We start from the raw sequence: 18,566 nt of genomic DNA on the forward strand, positions 1-18,566 counted from the left end.
GGTTACAGCAGCTCCACATGCGGACCAGGGCGGGTTCGCAATCATGTGACTTGGGGGGGGGGGGAGGGGGGGGAGGGGGGGCACGTTTGTAAAATGAGTAAAAATGTGTTGAGACTCACATTTAAAGCCCAGTGTTTGTTTATTAATACACACGAATGCCAAATAACCTATTTTATATATATTACGGACAGACGGACAGACGATGGCCCTGGACGCGGCCCCTGGACGCGGACGGCCCCTGGACGCGTGGACGGGCCCCTGGACGCGTGGACGGGCCCCCACGCCTCCTGCAGAGGACCAGCACCCCCAGACTGCTCCTGCGTCTCTTCGTGGTCGTTCCCAACGTCACGTGTCACTTGTTACTGAACCGAAACTCATATTTGACGTGATGCTGAAGTAGCTGATTCAGGGCTAACGGGGCCGGGCTCAGGTGAACCGCGCTGCTCCAGCGTGGACCCTCTACGGGCCGTAGACCTGATCACAGGCCGCATGAGGTTCGTTGGGGCCCTCGCCGTTAATTAATGCCGCTGCACAGGACACACGCAAACCTACGAGTTAGTTAGAGGAAGATGTTTAATAATATTTAAGTGGATTTTGTTTCTCAAGGAAAAAGCAGGCTCAGTGAGGTCATCAGGTCAGGGGTCAGAGGTCACCGCTGCTCACAGACAAAACACATGAAACCAAACGTCTGTTTACTGTTTTATTTCCTGTATTACAGTGATTTTCTCACACATCCTGCATCCAAACTAACACACATGCTGCTGATTCACAGTTTGGTGGTTTGGTCCAGCAGCCGGTCTGTCCTGCAGGTCCGTGTTCAGGGCTTAGCTGACCCCAGTCACCCAAATGTTAGACTGATATCAGTATCCGTTAACAGCAGCCAATAATCAATAATCATCAGCCTGCTGAGGAATGTATTGACAAAATAAAGTAGTCCTCTGTAGACCGGACCCTGTTTTGGGAATCAGTGCTTTACGCCTGATGGATGTGTGCCCCGTGTCCGGTGTCCGGCAGTCAGTCCCGGGTCAGATCGGCATGGTTTTCCCGGTGACGGTCCTCTTGATGGCAGACGCCGCCATCCCGCCCATGAAGCGGATCCCGGCGCTCCCCCCGGGCAGCAGCGACACCACGTACCCGACGATGACGGTGACCTGCAGGGCGGCTCCCAGCGCGGTGAGCACGGTGCTGTGGAGGCTCAGCGCCGCGTACAGAGTCCCCCCGAGGGCGCACAGGTAGACCGCGGCCCCGGGAGAGGTGGGCAGGCCGGCGGCGAGCCTGCTGGGGCCGCGCAGCACCGCCGCCGCCGCGATGGCGAACAGCGAACCGAGCGACCAGAGCAGCGCGAACTTGCGGGCGTAGAGCAGCAGCAGCGGCGCGTACAGCGCGGACAGTCCGAAACACAGCGCGGAAAACGACACGCACACCCCGAAGGCCACCAGCCGCTGCCGGCGGCTCAAGCCCGGCAGGCAGGGGTCCGGCTCGGCCGACCACGGCCAGGAAAAGCCGCTGTTTCCGCTGGAGCTCTGGCCGGACGGACTGCCGCCGCGGCTCCCGGTCCACGGGCGCGACCACCGCCCGAACCAGCTCCCGGGTACCGGCTCCGGCTCGTCCAGGTCCACCGTGGTGCTGGAGCTGGACTGGGAGATGGTCTTAGCGCCGCCACCTTTAGACTGGGCCAAATACTCCTGAAGCTGTCGGTTGAGTTCCGCCATGACGGAGGAAGCTAACTGGCTAACTGTTAGCAAGCTGCGCTTCTCTGTCTGAACTTCCGGCCGCCCCGCACACAGCGCCCCCCGCAGGCCGCAGGAGGAACCACACCTGCGCCCACACACAGGAAGTGAAGTAAATGTAATTAACTACAAGATCAGACACCTTACCACAGGTGTGGCTCCCCGAATACAGGTGAGAAATGTGACGGTTAACAGTGTTTTACTTCCACGACAGCACCGACACAGAAAACCGGACGTTTACAGCGGCCTGCACCAAATTAACAATGGTGGCAAAACCAAAAGTAACGGGTTGAATAAAAGTAAATGCACCTTGACAGGTGAGCCGTCTGTCACAGCCTCAGGTCGTCTCCCCTCGTGAAGCTCTAAACGCTGTTTTATTTACGACAGAAACGAGAAAATCACTGAATGTCTGAAGATGAGCAGAGACTTTGGGTTTCAAAGAGGTTTTAGACTAATTCCACCCCTTTAAAGAGCTTCCTGTCGGGGATCAATGAAGTGTTTCTGATTCTGAAAACATTTTATAACCAACATGCAAGAAGTCTGTATTTTTGTATTTGAACAGGAAAGAAAAGTCCTCGTGGTTCAGCTCCACAATAATAATAATATAAAGTATATAGAAATAATAACTTCTTACAGAAAAGCACGTCTGCATTCATCACATTAAACCATTATTCAGGTGAGACAGATTTCACCTGTGAAACATGTCTCACCTGGAAAACACGAGTGTGTAAGTCTGGTTCATTTTCAAGATTAATTCTTCGTCACTCGTTAACTTTCAGTGTTGGAGCTTTTCAGCTCCGTGGTTTTGGTCGTCAGGATTGTTGGTCTTATTTTGGTAAAAGTCACATGACTTCAGCTGTCGGGCTAAAATTAAGCCTTCAGTTGATTGGTCGGCCGACTGACACACACAGCCTTCTACGGTATCATCAGTGTGTGTGTGTGTGTGTGTGTGTTCATTCACAGCAGCGAGCAGAGGAAGAAACCACCAGAGTGAAGGAACCGGCCAGGCAGCAGGTAACACACACACACACACCTGCAGTAACACACTCACAATCACACACACACTAACACACACACACACACACACACCTGCAGTAACACACTCACAATCACACACACACTAACACACACACACACACACACACCTGCAGTAACACAATCACACACACACACACACACACACACACACCTGCAGTAACACACACACTAACACACACACTTTCAAATGAACCAGATGTTACATTTTACGCTCTGATACTCTCATGAGGTCTTTCTCCGTCTGAGTTCTTGTGAAACATCATCTGGTGTTCGTGCAGAGAGAGGTCCAGGGTGTGGTTAGCCTAGCTTAGCACAAAGACTGGGAGCAGGGGGAAACTGCTAGCGTGACTCCATGCAAAGAGAAAACATCCAGCTGCTCGTGTGGTTTATTGATCAGCTGTAGAAACAGAAATGTAAAAAGGAGCCACAGCGGTTTCAGCAGCAGTTAGCGATGGAGCCAACGCTGGATTACAAATGACTCACCAATAAAATACACATTGTGGGAGAAAAGGTCGCTGGAGGCCCCGGGGCCCCTAGCAGGTTAATCTGGCCGCTGTGAGTAGTGACTGCGGCTCTGAAGTCCTGAACTCTGTCTGAACTAAGCCAGCTGACTAGCTGGTTAGCTAACAAGAGACAACATGTACATCAGACAGAGTTGGATTTGGTTGGAAGGTGGATGTTTTCTCTTTTGGTGGAGCTAGGCTAGCAGTTTCCCCCTGCTTCCAGTCTTTGTGCTAAGCTAGGCTAAACACGTCCTGGACCCAGAAACTGAATGATGTGACGCTGCCGGAGAACCAGAGGGTTTCTGTCAGGCTCAGTTGTGTTTTGGAGGTTCAGCGTTGGAGACGATCAGCTGCTGGTTGGTCCTCAGTAGTATATTAACACCAGCATGTGTTTCCTGACAGATCGGCCTCATGTCGGTGTCTCAGATCACTCCCACGCTGTTCCTCAGCGGGGCCGACGGCGCCCTCAACGCCGCGCTGGTGTCGCAGAAGGGCATCACCCTGATCGTCAACGCCACGCTCAGCCACGCCTGCCCCGCCTACCCGGGGGTGGAGTTTGTGCGGGTTCCCGTCTCCGACCTGCCCAGCGCCCGCCTCGGAGACCACTTCGACCGGGTGGCCGAGCGCATCCATGGTAACCGTGCAGGGGGCACACTGGTGCACTGCGCCGCCGGTATGAGCCGCTCCCCGGCGTTGGTGATGGCGTACCTGATGCGTTACAGAGGGGTGACGCTCTGCCAGGCGCACCGCTGGGTCCAGGAGAGCCGGCCCTACGTCAGGCTGAACGCCGGCTTCTGGGAGCAGCTGCTGCAGTACGAGAGGAGGCTGTACGGGAAAAACACCGTCAGAGTGGCGGCAGTCGAAGAGACGCCATCACTGACGCCGAGGTTGACGAGGTCGGGGCCGTCGCAGCAGACGAACTGGTTATCTCTGGTACCCAGATCACCTCTGATGACCCGCACATCCCTGACGCCAGCAAACAAGCGAAGAAGAGGAACCAAATCCAGCAGCAAAGTCTGAGCCCTGAGCGAACGCTGCACTCAAACAACAAACTACATTACCCACAATGCAACTGGACCACTGACAGACACCACCCTGCCCTCCACAGCCTTACTTTACACTTCTCTACTTACACACCTCTCTAAAGGACACACGGCTTCTTTCATTAGCGCTGGATGCGTCCTCGGGCGTGTTTCCAGTATAACGGCCCGGTCACACCAGCAGTTGATCTTGTCTTTGCTCGCCGCCAGTGGTTTAACTCCTCACCTTGCTGCAGTGATGTACAGGTGGACTCCAGGACCCAGTGACATCACTGTTGGATGTGGTTACAGGTGCAACAGAGCACATTTATGACCACACCCATCAGTGATACTGGGTGTAGTCGGAGGTAAAACAGGTAAAACAACTTTCAAGAGTGCAGCAAGTCGTTGCTTTTCAGCTGCTGTTATCTCTTGCGTTGAGTTCAACTTTGGGGAACTCTTGACACTGGATTTGTGCTGTTGACCAATAGCAAGCCGTCCTGACAGAGCTGACCTCTGAGTGGACGGAGAGTCCAAAATGGAGGAAGCTATCGTAGCTTATTAGCTGTGTGTCACCATAAAGTTTTACTGAAGCTCCTCTGTCAGAGTATAAACTGCTCCACCACAGAGACCTGGTTAGCTAACCGCTAACCGCTACTGTGCTATGCACTATGTTCCAGGCTGGCTAGCTTGTTAGCCATTAGCTTGCCAGCTACAGTAATTTACCAGCTAGTCATGCAAGAGGTCACTACGTCACCACGCCTGTTTTGAGCGGACGCACGGTTTAACTTTGCTGAGATACTCTCTGGTGTGACCGGGCCTGAACGTTGAGGAATGGTGGCAGTGTTTGACATTCATCACAGAAGAAACATGTTTTTTTTTTTTTTTTGCTGGTTTTGTTTTTGTTGTTGTAACTTCAGTTTCTGGGTCCACATGATCAAGAGATCATCTCCTGAAAAACGGGGTTTCCAGGCAGAACAGTTGTAGCTCAGGACATTGAAGATTTGGGACCTTGACCAAACATCAGGGACAGAGAAGCAGACGAGGTCCTGAACGAGTTAAAACCAGGTTCTGGTTTCACAAAGACTCTGATTCAGGCTTAAATCTCCCTCTGAAACAAACTTTCAGGCTTTAGCCCTCTGAGTTCGTCGGTTAGACGGATCAGGACTAATTTGCTGTGATTTCTGGGTAAATTGTAACCTGATAGTGAGTTTCTCTTGATTCTCCAGTGAGACAAGTTGTTCCTGGTAGCTGTTTTCTGTTTTTACTTTGTCTCAACCATCAGTAACACTGACATATCAGCCCCGCCTTTTTCAGTCAACATAGAAGCTACAGCAGAGGTTGCTAGCAGCAGTTAGCTTAACCTTCATCACAACGATTGACGAAATATGTCGATTTAAGGTTTATTTCTGTAAGTCGACTCCCAACAACCTGCACAGCTGCAAACATCTCGTCCACACCAGAAGACATTTGTGTGGCACTATTCTTTATGGATGCTAAGTAGCTAGCTATGTAGGAAGATGGCGCCCCCATTCTTAATGTGGCCTACAAAGCTCTGATTGGCTTGTTTCTTTTTCCAACCAGGTAAACAGCTGTCAGGGAACACAACACCAGACCTGTTTGTGGGCGTCTGGATAAATTAAGTCTCTTTTCAAACCAAAAGTAAGAAAATGGCCGACTGAGCTTTGTTCTCTCCAACAGAAGAGAAGTGTTTAAGCAGCTTCCTGTGAGACTGACAGACAGAAACGCTGTAGTCTTCATTTTGTTTGCAACTCTCTAAAGTTGTGTTCAGGCTGAACGCAGGGCGAATTTTAGAGCCGATGCTTTTGCATATGAAATCAAAGCAAAGACGTAAGTGGAAGTGAATTTGCTCGGGATGGTGCGAATTCATTCGTGTTCAAAATGTCTTGAGTGAAAAACGCTTCCCAAGGCTTTGTGACTCTAATTTCTGAGGACACGAATAAAAGTACTGGCCTGGAGGAAAATAACCCAAAGTACAGGAGTTTCTGGTGAGTCGAACATGTAGAGAACGTTGCTAGCTAGCTAAAGCTAACGTCCGTACAGATGGCTAAATATGGCGCATTTACACAGATTAAATGAACACAAATGAAGTGAGATTAAAATTCGCTTTGCATTCAATCTGAACACACGATACTTCTTAGATTACAGGCTTAATTTAGGGATCTGCCTTCGATCCAGAGTACCTGTCGGCAGGTCAGGTCCAGATGTGATTATCAGCAGCAGCTCAACATCAGGAAGCCGTTTGTGATCATTTGTCCGTTCAGTGTGTGTTGTGAACACAACGTTATAAATCACCTGCTCCTGTGTTTTAAATGTGATGATATCACTTGTTTTAATGCGAGACAAACCTTCACTGTAACGCTGAGCGTTTCCACAAGTTAACACCAGAAGAACCAACACCTGTAATAAAGTTTGGGTGCTTTGGCGTCGGACAGGCTGGACAGAGCGGACCAGGAACCTGCAGGGACCGGGACTACCGATCGGGACTACCGACCGGGAGGCAGAGCGGACCGGCACAGCGTTATTTTGCAGCGGTTTCAGAGCTGAGAGGCCCCGGAGAGATACCGAGCGGCTCGCTGCAGTGGAGGCGGGCTGTGGTGGACTGCTGGCGGCTGCAGCTCCAGGCTGCGTCCCGCTGAACGGCGGAGGACTGACTCAGAGACATGTACCAGGTCCAGGTGAGCTTTTACCTGTTTTCAACTGTCACGTGTTCAACCACAAACCGCCACAACGTCCATTCAGCAGTCACCGACGGGAGAATCCGCATTTATGAAGTAAAACACGTGAACAGGATCCAGGAAGACCCCCTGGCTCTCTGTAGAGGAACAGAATCGATTGTCTGCCAGTTTTCAAATGTGAAAAAGTTCCTCAACAGCAAATCTGAATATTTCTGTGTTTCATTAACGATTCATCTGATTTTACCTCCGTTTTCTAGTTTTCTAGATCACTTTTTTAAATGTCAGACTGGCGATAATTTTCTCAATCGATTAATTGTTTGGTCAATAAAATGTGAATAAAAAAAGTCCACGTGAACACACTCAGACAGCTCAGTCTGCAAATACTCACATTTAAGAACCAGAGAGTTTCTGAACTTCAAAGATTCACAACCTTCAACAGTTTAGTCAGACACACACACACACACTCTTTACAGCAGAAATGATTCACACACACACACACACTAACACACACAGTACACACACACACACACACACAGTAACACACACATACCTGTTTTTATCATACTGTGGGGACCACTGACTGGGAGCAGCCTCGTGGGATCCTCCCTTTCTGAAGGGTCTAGAGACATGATTTAACTGCTAAAATCATTAAAAATTTATGTGAACACTTGAAACACAAATCTTAAACCTGAATTTTGGCCCAGTCACCTGAATGGGGACGAGTCATGTTAAGTCTAATAAACCTAAATATTAGATTAATAAACACTTAATCTAATAATCCAGACTTCCAGATGTCATCTTTTTCTTCAAAAACAGATCTGATTCTGATTCTAAAATATAATTGTTGGACAAACATATGATTAAACAGTTGATAAACATGTTGTTATAGTCAGAAAACCTCTCGAGGTGTTTGAGTTTGACTACAGTCACACTGGTTCCTTATAACCATGAACAACGCGTCCACATGGAGTGCTTTGAATATGTTAATAGTTAAACAAAAACAATTAATTATTGGACACATTAAAATGTTGGCCTGATGGTGGCGCTAGATGAAAAGTCACAGGATCACCAAAGTCTTTGATTTTCAAATTAAGGTTTTTGTAATTAATGGATAAATTAAAGATGTCTAGATGCCAAACACCTGATGTGGATTAAGGTGTTTTGTGTTTTCAAGGGTAAATTAAGGATTAATTAAGGTTTTTTTGGATTTTAAGGATTGTTTAAGGGGTGTCAAAGAAGATGTTTATTAATCCAAAGCACTTAACTCACTTAAGATTGTACAGATCAAACAAGTCAAATTTATTTACAGGTAAATAGCCCAACATCACAAATAACATGCTAATCAGTGGACTTTTGAAGTCTTGGTCGGTTGGACAGAGCAGGGCTAGCTGTTTCTACCTGCTTCCAGTCTTTATGCTAAGCTAAGCTAATGGCACCCTGACTCCAGCTCTGTATTGAACACACAGACATGAGACTGATATCTGTCCTCTAATGTCTCAGAAAGATCTATCCTTTAAAAAGGAGGGCAGGACTTTGGATTCACATATATCTCTATGGTGTTGGCTAAAAATACACAGATAGTTATTGAGAGAGGAGTTGAAGCTACGTTTAAATATTACAGCAGGTTAGACGGCACAGTTTAAACCTGATCAGCAAACAAAAACAGCAGCTTCACAATCAGACATCACGAACTCACGGGTCCAAACACTGGAAACTCCTACAGCTTTGAATCTTTTATATTTGTAGGTTAATTAGCTTTGTTGTTTTTAGTTCAGCATTAAAATGTCCCCATTTCTCTTTAAACTGTAAAACAGCCAATCAGGAGCCAGAGCTGCTGCAGCACCAGCGCGCGCCTCCCGCCTTCAGGGATGCTGCCTTCAGGAACATGTCGGAAATATCCAAACTGTCACACGAGATCAGACTTAACAAATTTCTACTTTTCTCAGGATTCAAAGATGATGTACTTTATGAAATGAAACGGTTGAAGGAAATTTGCTGCCAATAAACCAAACGCAGTCTTTAAGGTGAGGAGTTTCTTTTTGGAATAACAACACTTTGATGGGGACAGGATGTTGATGGTCTGAAGTCAAACATTACCAGATGTAATTAAACACATCATAATATTTGAAGATTTCATTGATCAATAAATCCCCGGTTTAAGTAAATTTTGCTGCTAATCATAATTTCTGAAGATGAAAAGAGATTTTATTTACTGGCTGAATAATAATCAGCCTGGACAGACTGAAGGTTCAGTTAGCACGATAGCTTACAGGTGAGCTACATTAGCCTGTTTGAATTCATATAGTATCATCTTAGCTAGTTAGCTAAACTAGTTAGCTAGTGTCTATTAATGGTAGACATACAGCAGCTAAACTGTTATTTAATATTAATCCTGTTTATGAGCTAATTTAACTTTCTAAATGTGTCTGTGTCCTAACTTTGTAAGTTAGCTAGCTCGCTAAGTTAGCTAGCCGAGATACTGACAGCAGCTCAGTTAGTTCGTCCTGTTGAGCTTTTACATAAAGGTAATTTACTGACCACATGAGAAACAGGCTGAATAATAACTGAGCAGATCGGTCATAAAAACAACAGTAGATAACAGGAAAGGAACTTATAATTATTGAACCTTTAGCGATGTAAGCGGTAGGTTTACTGTAGCTATGTCATTCAACCATTTAATCTAATAATCTCGTTGTTCTACAGATTTCTGTTGTCCAAATGACTCATTCTGAGCTGTAATGAAACACTTTTGTATCCTGTCGCCATATTGTGACAGACTATCGATAAAATATTTATATTAATATTGTGATGATGAATGATTTCAACCATATTGCTCAAGTCGACACACAAGATAACACATGTAAGAGAATAAAAGATATAAATGACAGACTTTTACTTAATCTACTTCCTACAGTCACTTAATACATTGAGAATTGTTTATATAGCTGTTAAGTTGATTCATTCTGCATTTCAGTTATGAATTAATAAAACTAAACGTAAAAAATAAAAAGATCATTTAATTTAGATCTTAAAAAGATTAAAAATGAGTGTAAATTCTCTGAAGGTGAAACTAGAAAGAGTCTTTAACATCACATATTCAGTGAGCCCAGCTGATGGATCCAGTTCACCAGGTGAGTAACATCCAGCTGTGATTAACACGTAGAAACTGAACATGTGCAACACTTCCTGGGTGCAGTTCCTCGCTGTCTGTTCAGATATGGCTGTTGGTTTAAACTTTAACGAGCAGTAAATAAAGTTGAACGGTGAAAGGCCTCTCAAAGAAACACAAACTTAATTCAGTTCAGTTTTCTGTTTAGTTGTTAAAATAATCCAGCTGGATCGGCTGCTGACGCACCACCTGAGTCAGGAGCTCGGTGGTTTTAGGATTCCCAGCAAAGTCCGATGATCTGTGTTCGTCCGTTTCTTCGTCTCTTGTTTGAACAGCTTTGATTTGCTCTCAATGAAACGTTTCTGCGCTCTGAGACTTCTACTGAAGAGAGATGACAGCAAGTGCTTTTTGTCCCAGATGTTTTCTTGTTATTTGGTGTTATACTGTAAATGTCAACAACGTCACCATGATAACCAACAACATCATCAGGACGACAGTCACATGTTCCTCAAAGAGCATCGTCGTCATCATCATCGTCATCTAGTTCAGGTGTTCTACAGTCACAGAGACCTTCACAGGTAAAACCTTCAGTGGGAGATTATCCCAAGTGTAAATGTATGGAAACAGTCTGTCAGTGAAAGTGTGTGTGAAGGTGTGAATGTGTGTGTTAGTATCAGGATCAGAGAACGACAGCGTTTCTCTGATCCAGTCCAGATTCACTCTGATCCTCTTAGGTTCTTCTGCACTCGGAGATCAGTGGATGGAGCTGATGGTGACAGTGCTGAGTATTCACCTTCATATAACTCTATTGTCCATAATCCAGACTGTATGACTCCCTTCCTCTGGACAGACTCTGCTAACACTCCCAGTTCCCAGTCTGTACTGTCTCCAACCTCGACCTCCCAGCTGTGAGTCCCTGAGTTGAAGCCCTCAGAGCCCAGGACAGACCAGTAATCAAACCTCTCTGGATTGTCAGGAAGCTGCTGTCTCTCTCCTCCTCTCACACTGGTCAGATCTTCAGACAGGATGAGTCCTGGATGAGCAGTGTTTGGGTCCAGGATCACAGGAGTGTAGGAGACCATGTCCTTCATCTTATTCCAGATGTTGAAGGTCAGGTTGCCCAGGTGTTTGGCCTGGTCTATCAGAGCTCCTGAGGGCAGCTGTGGATCCTCCAGCAGGGGGCGCTGCTGGACTCTCTCCACTGCAGCCTTGTAGTTGAGCAGGAATGAGACGTCTTCAGCTCTCAGCTGCTCCTCTGTGGCTCTGACTGTGTCTGAAAGAGCTGCTATCTCTCTGCTCAGAGCCTCCATCTTCTCCTTCAGCATCTGACTCTTCCGCTCCTCTTCCTCCCTCAGTGCAGCCATCCTGGCCTCCTCTTCCTCTTCTAGAAACTGGTGAAGCTTCTTAAACTGCTCCTTAATCTGCCTCTCTGTGTGTCGGGCCTGGACCTTCAGGTGTTCTGCTGTTTGACCAAACTTCACTTTAACTTGTTCAGAAACCTGTAACTTCTTCTTTAAGGGCTCCAGAGTTTCCTGATGTTTCTTCTTGTGTTGTCGTGCAGCTTCATCGATGGGTCTGAATCTGTGGTTGCTGTGTTTTTCTGAATCTCTGCAGACGACACACACTGGCTGCTGATGGTCCAGACAGAAGAGTTTGAGTTTCTCAGAGTGCAGACTGCAGAGAGCCTCTGAAGCTCTCTGACCTCTCTCCTCTCTGAACGTCTCACACAGGTTCTTTAACACCAAGTTAGGAGGTAGATGTTCCTTTGAATGTCTTCTCTTACAAAGTGGACACTCTTGAGTTTCCTTCTCTGTCCACCAGCTCTGCAGACAGACTTTACAGAAGCTGTGGCAACATGACAGGATGACAGGATGTTTAAAGATGTCATGGCAGACAGGACAGCAGAAATCCTCCTCTAACCTGGAAGCCATTTAGTCTCTGAGTGAAGCTGAACTCGCAGCAGGCAGACGGCTCAGACAGGAAACAGTCAGTCACTCCCTCCGTTAGTGACGTCCCTGAAAGTTACTTTCACTTTGAGTCTTTGTTCTTGTAAAACTCTTGTTCAGTTTGTGGATTCAGCTGCAGGTTGAAGTGGTCGTCCTCCAGTATTCCCAGTATTCCCAGTATTCCCTCCTGTAGCTGTCCTCTCTCAGTGGAAGTGGTGGTTTTGGTCTGAAGGTGAGTCTTGTCGTCTGTCTCTCAGTGTGTCTCGTCTCAGTGAAGCAGAAGAAGAAACTGTTTCCTGGTTTGTGTCAGGTGAGGGGCGGAGCTTCTTCAGAGCAGGAACACACAGGACTGGACACGCTCTTGTTTTTCTACCTGCAGTAACAATAAAATCTACCAATAAAACCTTCTTGTTAGTAGAAACACTGCATCACTTCCTGCAGTACTAACTGCTGAAACAGCTCAGTATACTCTTCAGTAAACACTGTGTATTTCATAGCAGCAGTGACAGTTGGGGGGTTATGAGTTTGTCAAAATAGAGAGTTTAAAGCAACGAACATGTAGTTGGGTTCATTGTCTATAATTCTTCACTAATGGCCAAAGAGCTCAAACGTTTCTTACTATCTAGTCTTGTATTTATAAGTTCTGACTGTAAAATGAAATAAAATGAAATTGCTAAAAAGACTTATCTCCAATAGTTTATTTATTTTAAAGAAACACATTTGAGTAAAAATGACAAAGTAGGATTGTGAGTGTTTATAGTAACACAGATGTTTAAAACATCCAATAATGTGAAAATACATTTGAACATTTCAAGAAATTTGACAGTTTCAGTCTCATGGTTCATTGTAGTGGAAATAAAATATATAATAAAGACATAAAAATGCTGATTTCTAATTTCAAATGTTGGCAATTTTATATTAATTATTACCCCATTTTCTGATTGGCTGACAGGTGATCTATGATCCAGTGATCTATGTGAGCAATTAGCAAACCTCATTTATTTTTTCATTAACTTTATTATAGAGATTTTTCCTCGTCTTTGATTTTCTTTGTGAATTACAGGATCATTGTAACTTTTCAGGCCTCTAAAAAGGATTTAAATAACAGATGTGAACAAAACTCACTGGTCACAAATAGTCATCTCTTTGTTATAAAGCGTCTCGAGCCAAAATTTGGATCCACTGATTTTTTTTTTCTGCTTTTAATTCAGGTTTCTGTTCAGCTGATGTTCTAATATTTGTACCTTTTAAATTAGTCGCCTCATAAAAGACTTGATAAAAGTTCTCCGGTTGCTTCTTGTTTTTGTTGTTCATCGTGCTCAGATGGCAGAGTAAATTCCATCTTTAACACTTCAATTAATAAACGATAAAGCAGCTTGTTTAGTAAAGTATTTAGTTACTGAAGACAGAGTGCGATTCTATTTCAACTGTAGAAGTCCAAAACCTGAAAACAAAATCTTTAATCTGTGCACATAAACCACTAAAATGTAAACATTTAACTCTCTGAATTATATTTCAGGTTCTCCTTTAATTGTACCTTAACTTTTCAGGGATTCAGCTCAAATGTGGAGTTAATTGATTGATAAATGAATAGATTATGATATATGAAGGGATTGTCTCCAAACCTGTCTAAATAAATACACCAAACAGCATCCCTGAATTTCCACTAATTATTAAGTTAAGTTCTAAATTAACGGATGGATTTCGTTGCATTTGGTCTTTTTCTTGTTTTTCTTAAACCGTGCAGATAATGTATTAAAGTACCTTCAACAGGTCCTGATTTTCTTGTGTTTTGGGCAGGTCCTGGATCAGTGGAGAGCTTACATGATGCAGTTAAAGCACTGATGCTCCACACCAACGTGTAAATATGTATTTTATTTTATATTTGTATGTAAATGTAGAATCAATACTTCACAGGTGAGTCTGAACAGGCTGCGACATCTAGTGGCTGTTAGAAGAACTGCAGCTCAACACACAACAGACCTGAGATCAGTTCACATCTGACAGCTTTTATATTCAATTAGTGATGAACAGTGTTTATTTAAAACGTCCTCTCAGCGTGTTTGGTCCTCACAGGGACAGAAAGTGTCAGTGTGTCTGTCTGTGTTCAGTAGAGCTTCATGGAGGCTTCAAACAGCTCGCTCAGGTCCTCCTCGCTGTGTTCTCGGGGAGACAGTTTGGTCACTCGCTCCTGAAAAACAAAGAACAAGAAAAGACGTTAAATCACCGAAATCTCTCACTCAGACACAAATCTACATCAGTCCCTTCAAGAGAGAGTCAGGGTTCTTCAGAGACCTGAACATGACCCGTGTGATGGTCACCCCCACTCGGGAATTTATTTTGTACTTTGAACTAAAGAGTCTAAATACTTGTTAATGAAATGATCAAATAAAGTCTAATAACATAATAATCTGTTGTACCTGCCACTTCAGAATGAATCTGTAGGACTAGTTTACAAACTGAAGCGTTAAGAAGAACAACACACCATTTAGTCTCTGAACTGACATTTGCAGGTAAGTAATCAGAATCAGAAATACTTTATTGATCCCCGAGGGGAAACTCTTTTGTTACAGCAGCTCAGCTTTACGTCAGTGCACACAGGAATAGAAGTAGTAGCAAAAAATATAATACACTATAATACAGGTCAGAAAATAAATTAAGTACCAAGTGGGTATAAGTATAAAATTAAAATAAGTGTGAAGTACAAAGTGGGTTTACCGGTTGATGATAATAATAAGGTATAAGGTAATAGTGCATGAACTGCAACGAGTTGGCCACTGTCCAGGGTGTACCCTGCCTAAGGCCCAAAGTCACTGGGATAGGCTCCAGTCACCCGCGACCCCTAACGGGACCAAGCGGTAGAAAATGGATGGATGGATGGATGGATGCATGAACTGCCAAGTTAAGTGTAGCTTATTTATAAAGTATGAAAAAACTATCAATATCAATAAATAGGGAATTTTAAACTGAGATGGGTATATTGCACGGGAGTATTACACAGAATATTGCACAATTATTCAAGTATTGCAGAGATGTTAATGATCAATGTCTAGTTTAGTGACTTCGGGTCATACAGACTGACACTTAGAGGGAGGAGTTAAAGAGTCTGATGGCCACAGGCAGGAATGACTTCCTGTGGCGCTCTGTGGTGCATTGTGGGGGGATGAGTCTTCCGCTGAAGGTGCTTCTTTGCTTGACCAGCACGTCATGGAGCGGGTGGGAGACACTGTCCAAGATGGCGTGTAGTTTACCCAGCATCCTCCTCTCTGACACCACCGCCACAGAGTCCAGCTCCACCCCCACAATGTCACCGGCCTTACGGATCAGTTTATTGAGTCTGTTTGCGTCCGCTACCCTCAACCTGCTGCCCCAGCATGCAACAGCATACAGGACAGCACTGGCCACCACAGACTCATAAAACATCCTCAGCATTGTCCAGCAGATGTTGAAGGACCTCAGCCTCCTCAGGAAACAGAGGTAGGGGCTCTTCCTGTAAACAGCTTGAGTGTTCTTAGCCCAGTCCAGTTTATTTTCCATGTGTACTCCCAGGTACTTGTATCAGAATCAGAAATACTTTATTGATCCCCGAGGGGAAACTCTTTTGTTACAGCAGCTCACCTTTACGTCAGTGCACACAGGAATAGAAGAACTAGCAAAAAATATAACACACTGTAATACAGGTCAGAAAATAAAATAAGTGTGAAGTACAAAGTGGGTTTACCGGTTGATGATAATAATACGGTATAAGGTAACAGTGCATGAACTGTCAAGTTAAGTGCAGCTTGTTAAGATTATAATGAGACGGAGGATATTGCAATCATCTACCATGTCCACACTGACCCCCTGGATGGAAACCGGGGTCACTGGTGCCTTGTCCCTTCGTAGGTCTACAACCAGCTCCTTAGACTTTGTCGCATTGAGCTGCAGATGGTTCTGCTCACACTATGAGACAAAGTTCCCCACCACAGCCCTGTACTCAGACTCATCACCACCGCTGATACATCCCACCACAGCAGAGTCATCAGAAAACTTCAGAAGGTGGCAGGACTCTGTGTGGTAGCTGAAGTCCGTGGTGTAGATGGTGAAGAGAGGAAGGGAGAGTTGCTGACAGTCCCACAGTGAGGCGCACCTGTGGTCTGCCAGTCAGTGTTCCTCACCACGCTGTCGGACACACAGTGCTGCAGGCGTACATGCTGTGGTCTGCTAGTCAGGTAATCCACAATCTAGGACACGAGGGGGGCATCCACCTGCATCGCTGCCAGCAAGATGTCTTCCATAGAACAGGGACCCTTTGAAGACTCAGGCTCAGGTTGAAGACATGTTGAAGGACTCCACATAGCTGGGGGGAACAGGCTTTTAGCACCCCGGAGCTGACTCCATCGGGGCCTGCAGCCTGTTTTGAGTGGAGTTTCATCAGCTGTCCTCTCACCTGGTAAGTAGTCAGGCACACAGCGGAGGTTACAGGTGGGTGAGGGGGGGAGTCATTAGTGTGAAGAGGGCCGTTAGCCTGAGAGCTGGTTGAGGGGGGAGTAGGACTCTCCCAGGAAGATGGAGGAGGGGGGAGCAGAGTACTCAGAGGAGCTTGAGGGCCGTCAGCAGCTGAGTTAGAGGGGGGATGAGCAGGAGCCGGTGTGTCGAATCTGTTAAAGAACAGATTAAGTTCGTTGGCCCTGGCCAAGCTGCCTTCAACTCCTCTGCTGCCAGTCGGTCTGAAGCCAGTGATGGTCTTCATGCTGCTCCAGACCTCTCTCATGTTGTTCTGCTGGAGTTTCCGCTCCAGCTTCCTCCTGTACTTCTCCTTGGCCTCCCTGATCTTCACCTTCAGGTCAGCCTGGATTTCCCTCACCTCCTCCCTATTACCATCAGTAAAGGCCCTCCTCTTGGCATTCAGGATGTCTTTGATGTCCTTTGTTACCCACGGTTTGTTATTTGGATAACAATGGACCACCTTAGTTGGGACACTGCAGTCCACACAGAAGTTAATGTAGCCAGTAATGTACTCAGTGAGCCATCAATGTCCATGAGGCTCACAGAGTGCATCCCAGTTTGTCACTTAAAAACATCCCTGCAGTGTCTCATAGGCGTCCTCTGACCATCTCCTCACTGTCCTTGTGGTAGCAGGCTGCCTTTTAACCAGAGGCACATAACAGGGTTTGAGGTGAACCAGGTTGTGGTCTGACCTACCCAAGGGGGGAGGGGGGAAGAACTGTATGCGTCCTTAATGTTAGCAGGTCCAGTATCCTCTCCTCTCAAGTAGGACAACTCACATACTGGGTGAAATCAGTCAGTGTTGTTGAAACACTGACATGGTTGAAGTCACCCGAGATTAATATGAGTGCACTCGGGTGTTGAGTCTGGAGTTGTGCTATGGCGGTGTGAATGGCGTTGCACGCTGATGCCGGGTTAGCAGAGGGGGGAACGTAAACAGCCACAACTATGGCATGTGAGAATTCATGTGGCAGATAATATGGCCAGAGTCCCACAGCTAACAGTTCAATGTCCAGGCTACAGATACTCTGCTTGATGGTAACGTGATCAGGGTTACACCATCTGTTGTTGACCAGAACAGCAACCCCACCGCCTTTCCGCTTACCGCTCCCGGTGTGATCCCTGTCCCAGCATCTTGGCACACGATTCCACCCATCTTGAGCTGACAGCGCCCTCGGGGAGGAATCCTACACTTCCTCTGTTTGTAAGTTGCTAAAGTCTCTGCTTCGTTCCCCACAACTACTACTTCTCCTCTCATGGCCATTACAATACATACTGTCCTCAGTACATGATGTTCTTTCTGATATCCCTGTCAACTATCAACTTTGCCCCATTATGAAACAGAACTGGCCACCACAGACTCATAAAACATCTTCAGCATTGTCTGGCAGATGTTGAAGGACCTCAGCCTCCTCAGAAAAAAGAGGCGGTTCTGGCCCTTCCTGTACAGAGCTTGAGTGTTCTTAGCCCAGTCCAGTTTATTGTCCATGTGTACTCCCAGGTACTTGTAATCCTCTACAGTGACCCCTGGATAGAAACCGCTGCCACTGGTGCCTTGGCCCTACAGGATAGCACTGGCCACCAGCTCCTTAGACTTTGTCGCATTGAGCTGCAGATGGTTCTGCTCACACCATGAGACAGAGATCCCCACCACAGCCCTGCTACTCAGTCTCATCACCACCGCTGATACATCCCACCACAGCAGAGTCATCAGAAAACGTCTGAAGGTGGCAGGACTCATCATATTATCCAGTTTGGAGCTGTGGTACATTAGCACTCTTCTTTCTCCCTCCTTTTTCAGGAAAAGCACAGCATTAACTACACCAGCTTTTTCAGAAACCTCAAGATGGAAAGGTTTTGTGTAGTCAGGTGATGTCAGAGCAGCAGCTTGTACCAGTACTTGTTTTGTGAGGGTGAAGGCCTCTTCTGCAGGTTGAGTCCATGAGTGGCCGGTGAGGTTGCGATTTCCCACCTCCGCCACCATGTCGCGCAGGGGTTGTGTGAACTCCACATATGCTGGAACATGGTTCCTGC

At 46.0% G+C, this 18,566-nt stretch overlaps 3 protein-coding genes and 1 pseudogene across 7 annotated transcripts in view; 2 read left to right on the plus strand and 2 right to left on the minus strand.

Annotated features, from left to right (window-relative positions):
• Positions 1-686: 686 nt before the first annotated feature.
• On the minus strand, positions 687-1,712 carry sft2d3 (SFT2 domain containing 3). Its single transcript, XM_044219663.1, has one exon. The coding sequence runs from the start codon at positions 1,710-1,712 to the stop codon at positions 1,026-1,028; it is 687 nt and encodes a 228-aa protein (XP_044075598.1). The 3' UTR covers positions 687-1,025.
• Positions 1,713-1,770: 58 nt separating this feature from the next.
• On the plus strand, positions 1,771-4,371 carry si:ch1073-184j22.2 (dual specificity protein phosphatase 18). 4 transcript variants are annotated; one of them, XM_044219666.1, is made up of 3 exons: positions 1,771-1,902; positions 2,694-2,744; positions 3,674-4,371. In XM_044219666.1, exon 3 carries the CDS (start codon positions 3,683-3,685, stop codon positions 4,289-4,291), a length of 609 nt encoding a protein of 202 aa, XP_044075601.1. In that variant the 5' UTR covers positions 1,771-1,902; positions 2,694-2,744; positions 3,674-3,682; the 3' UTR covers positions 4,292-4,371. The 4 variants fall into 4 exon arrangements, with proteins under 4 accessions (XP_044075601.1, XP_044075603.1, XP_044075602.1 ...); XM_044219668.1 differs by having other exon boundaries at positions 1,772-1,902; positions 2,697-2,744; XM_044219667.1 differs by lacking the exon at positions 1,771-1,902 and adding an exon at positions 1,913-2,047.
• Positions 4,372-4,394: 23 nt separating this feature from the next.
• Positions 4,395-18,566, plus strand: part of pex5lb (peroxisomal biogenesis factor 5-like b) — a 60,536-nt gene continuing 46,364 nt past the window's right edge. For both annotated transcript variants that reach the window (XM_044219578.1, XM_044219581.1), the window contains exon 1: positions 4,395-6,989. In XM_044219578.1, the coding sequence (XP_044075513.1) occupies positions 6,975-6,989 (15 nt within the window). In that variant the 5' untranslated portion in view covers positions 4,395-6,974. The remainder of the gene's footprint in view (positions 6,990-18,566) is intronic.
• On the minus strand, positions 9,861-12,628 carry LOC122886858 (annotated as a pseudogene).

Source organism: Siniperca chuatsi, linkage group LG13 (assembly GCF_020085105.1).
Source record: "Siniperca chuatsi isolate FFG_IHB_CAS linkage group LG13, ASM2008510v1, whole genome shotgun sequence".
NCBI classification, from domain to species: Eukaryota; Metazoa; Chordata; class Actinopteri; order Centrarchiformes; family Sinipercidae; genus Siniperca; species Siniperca chuatsi.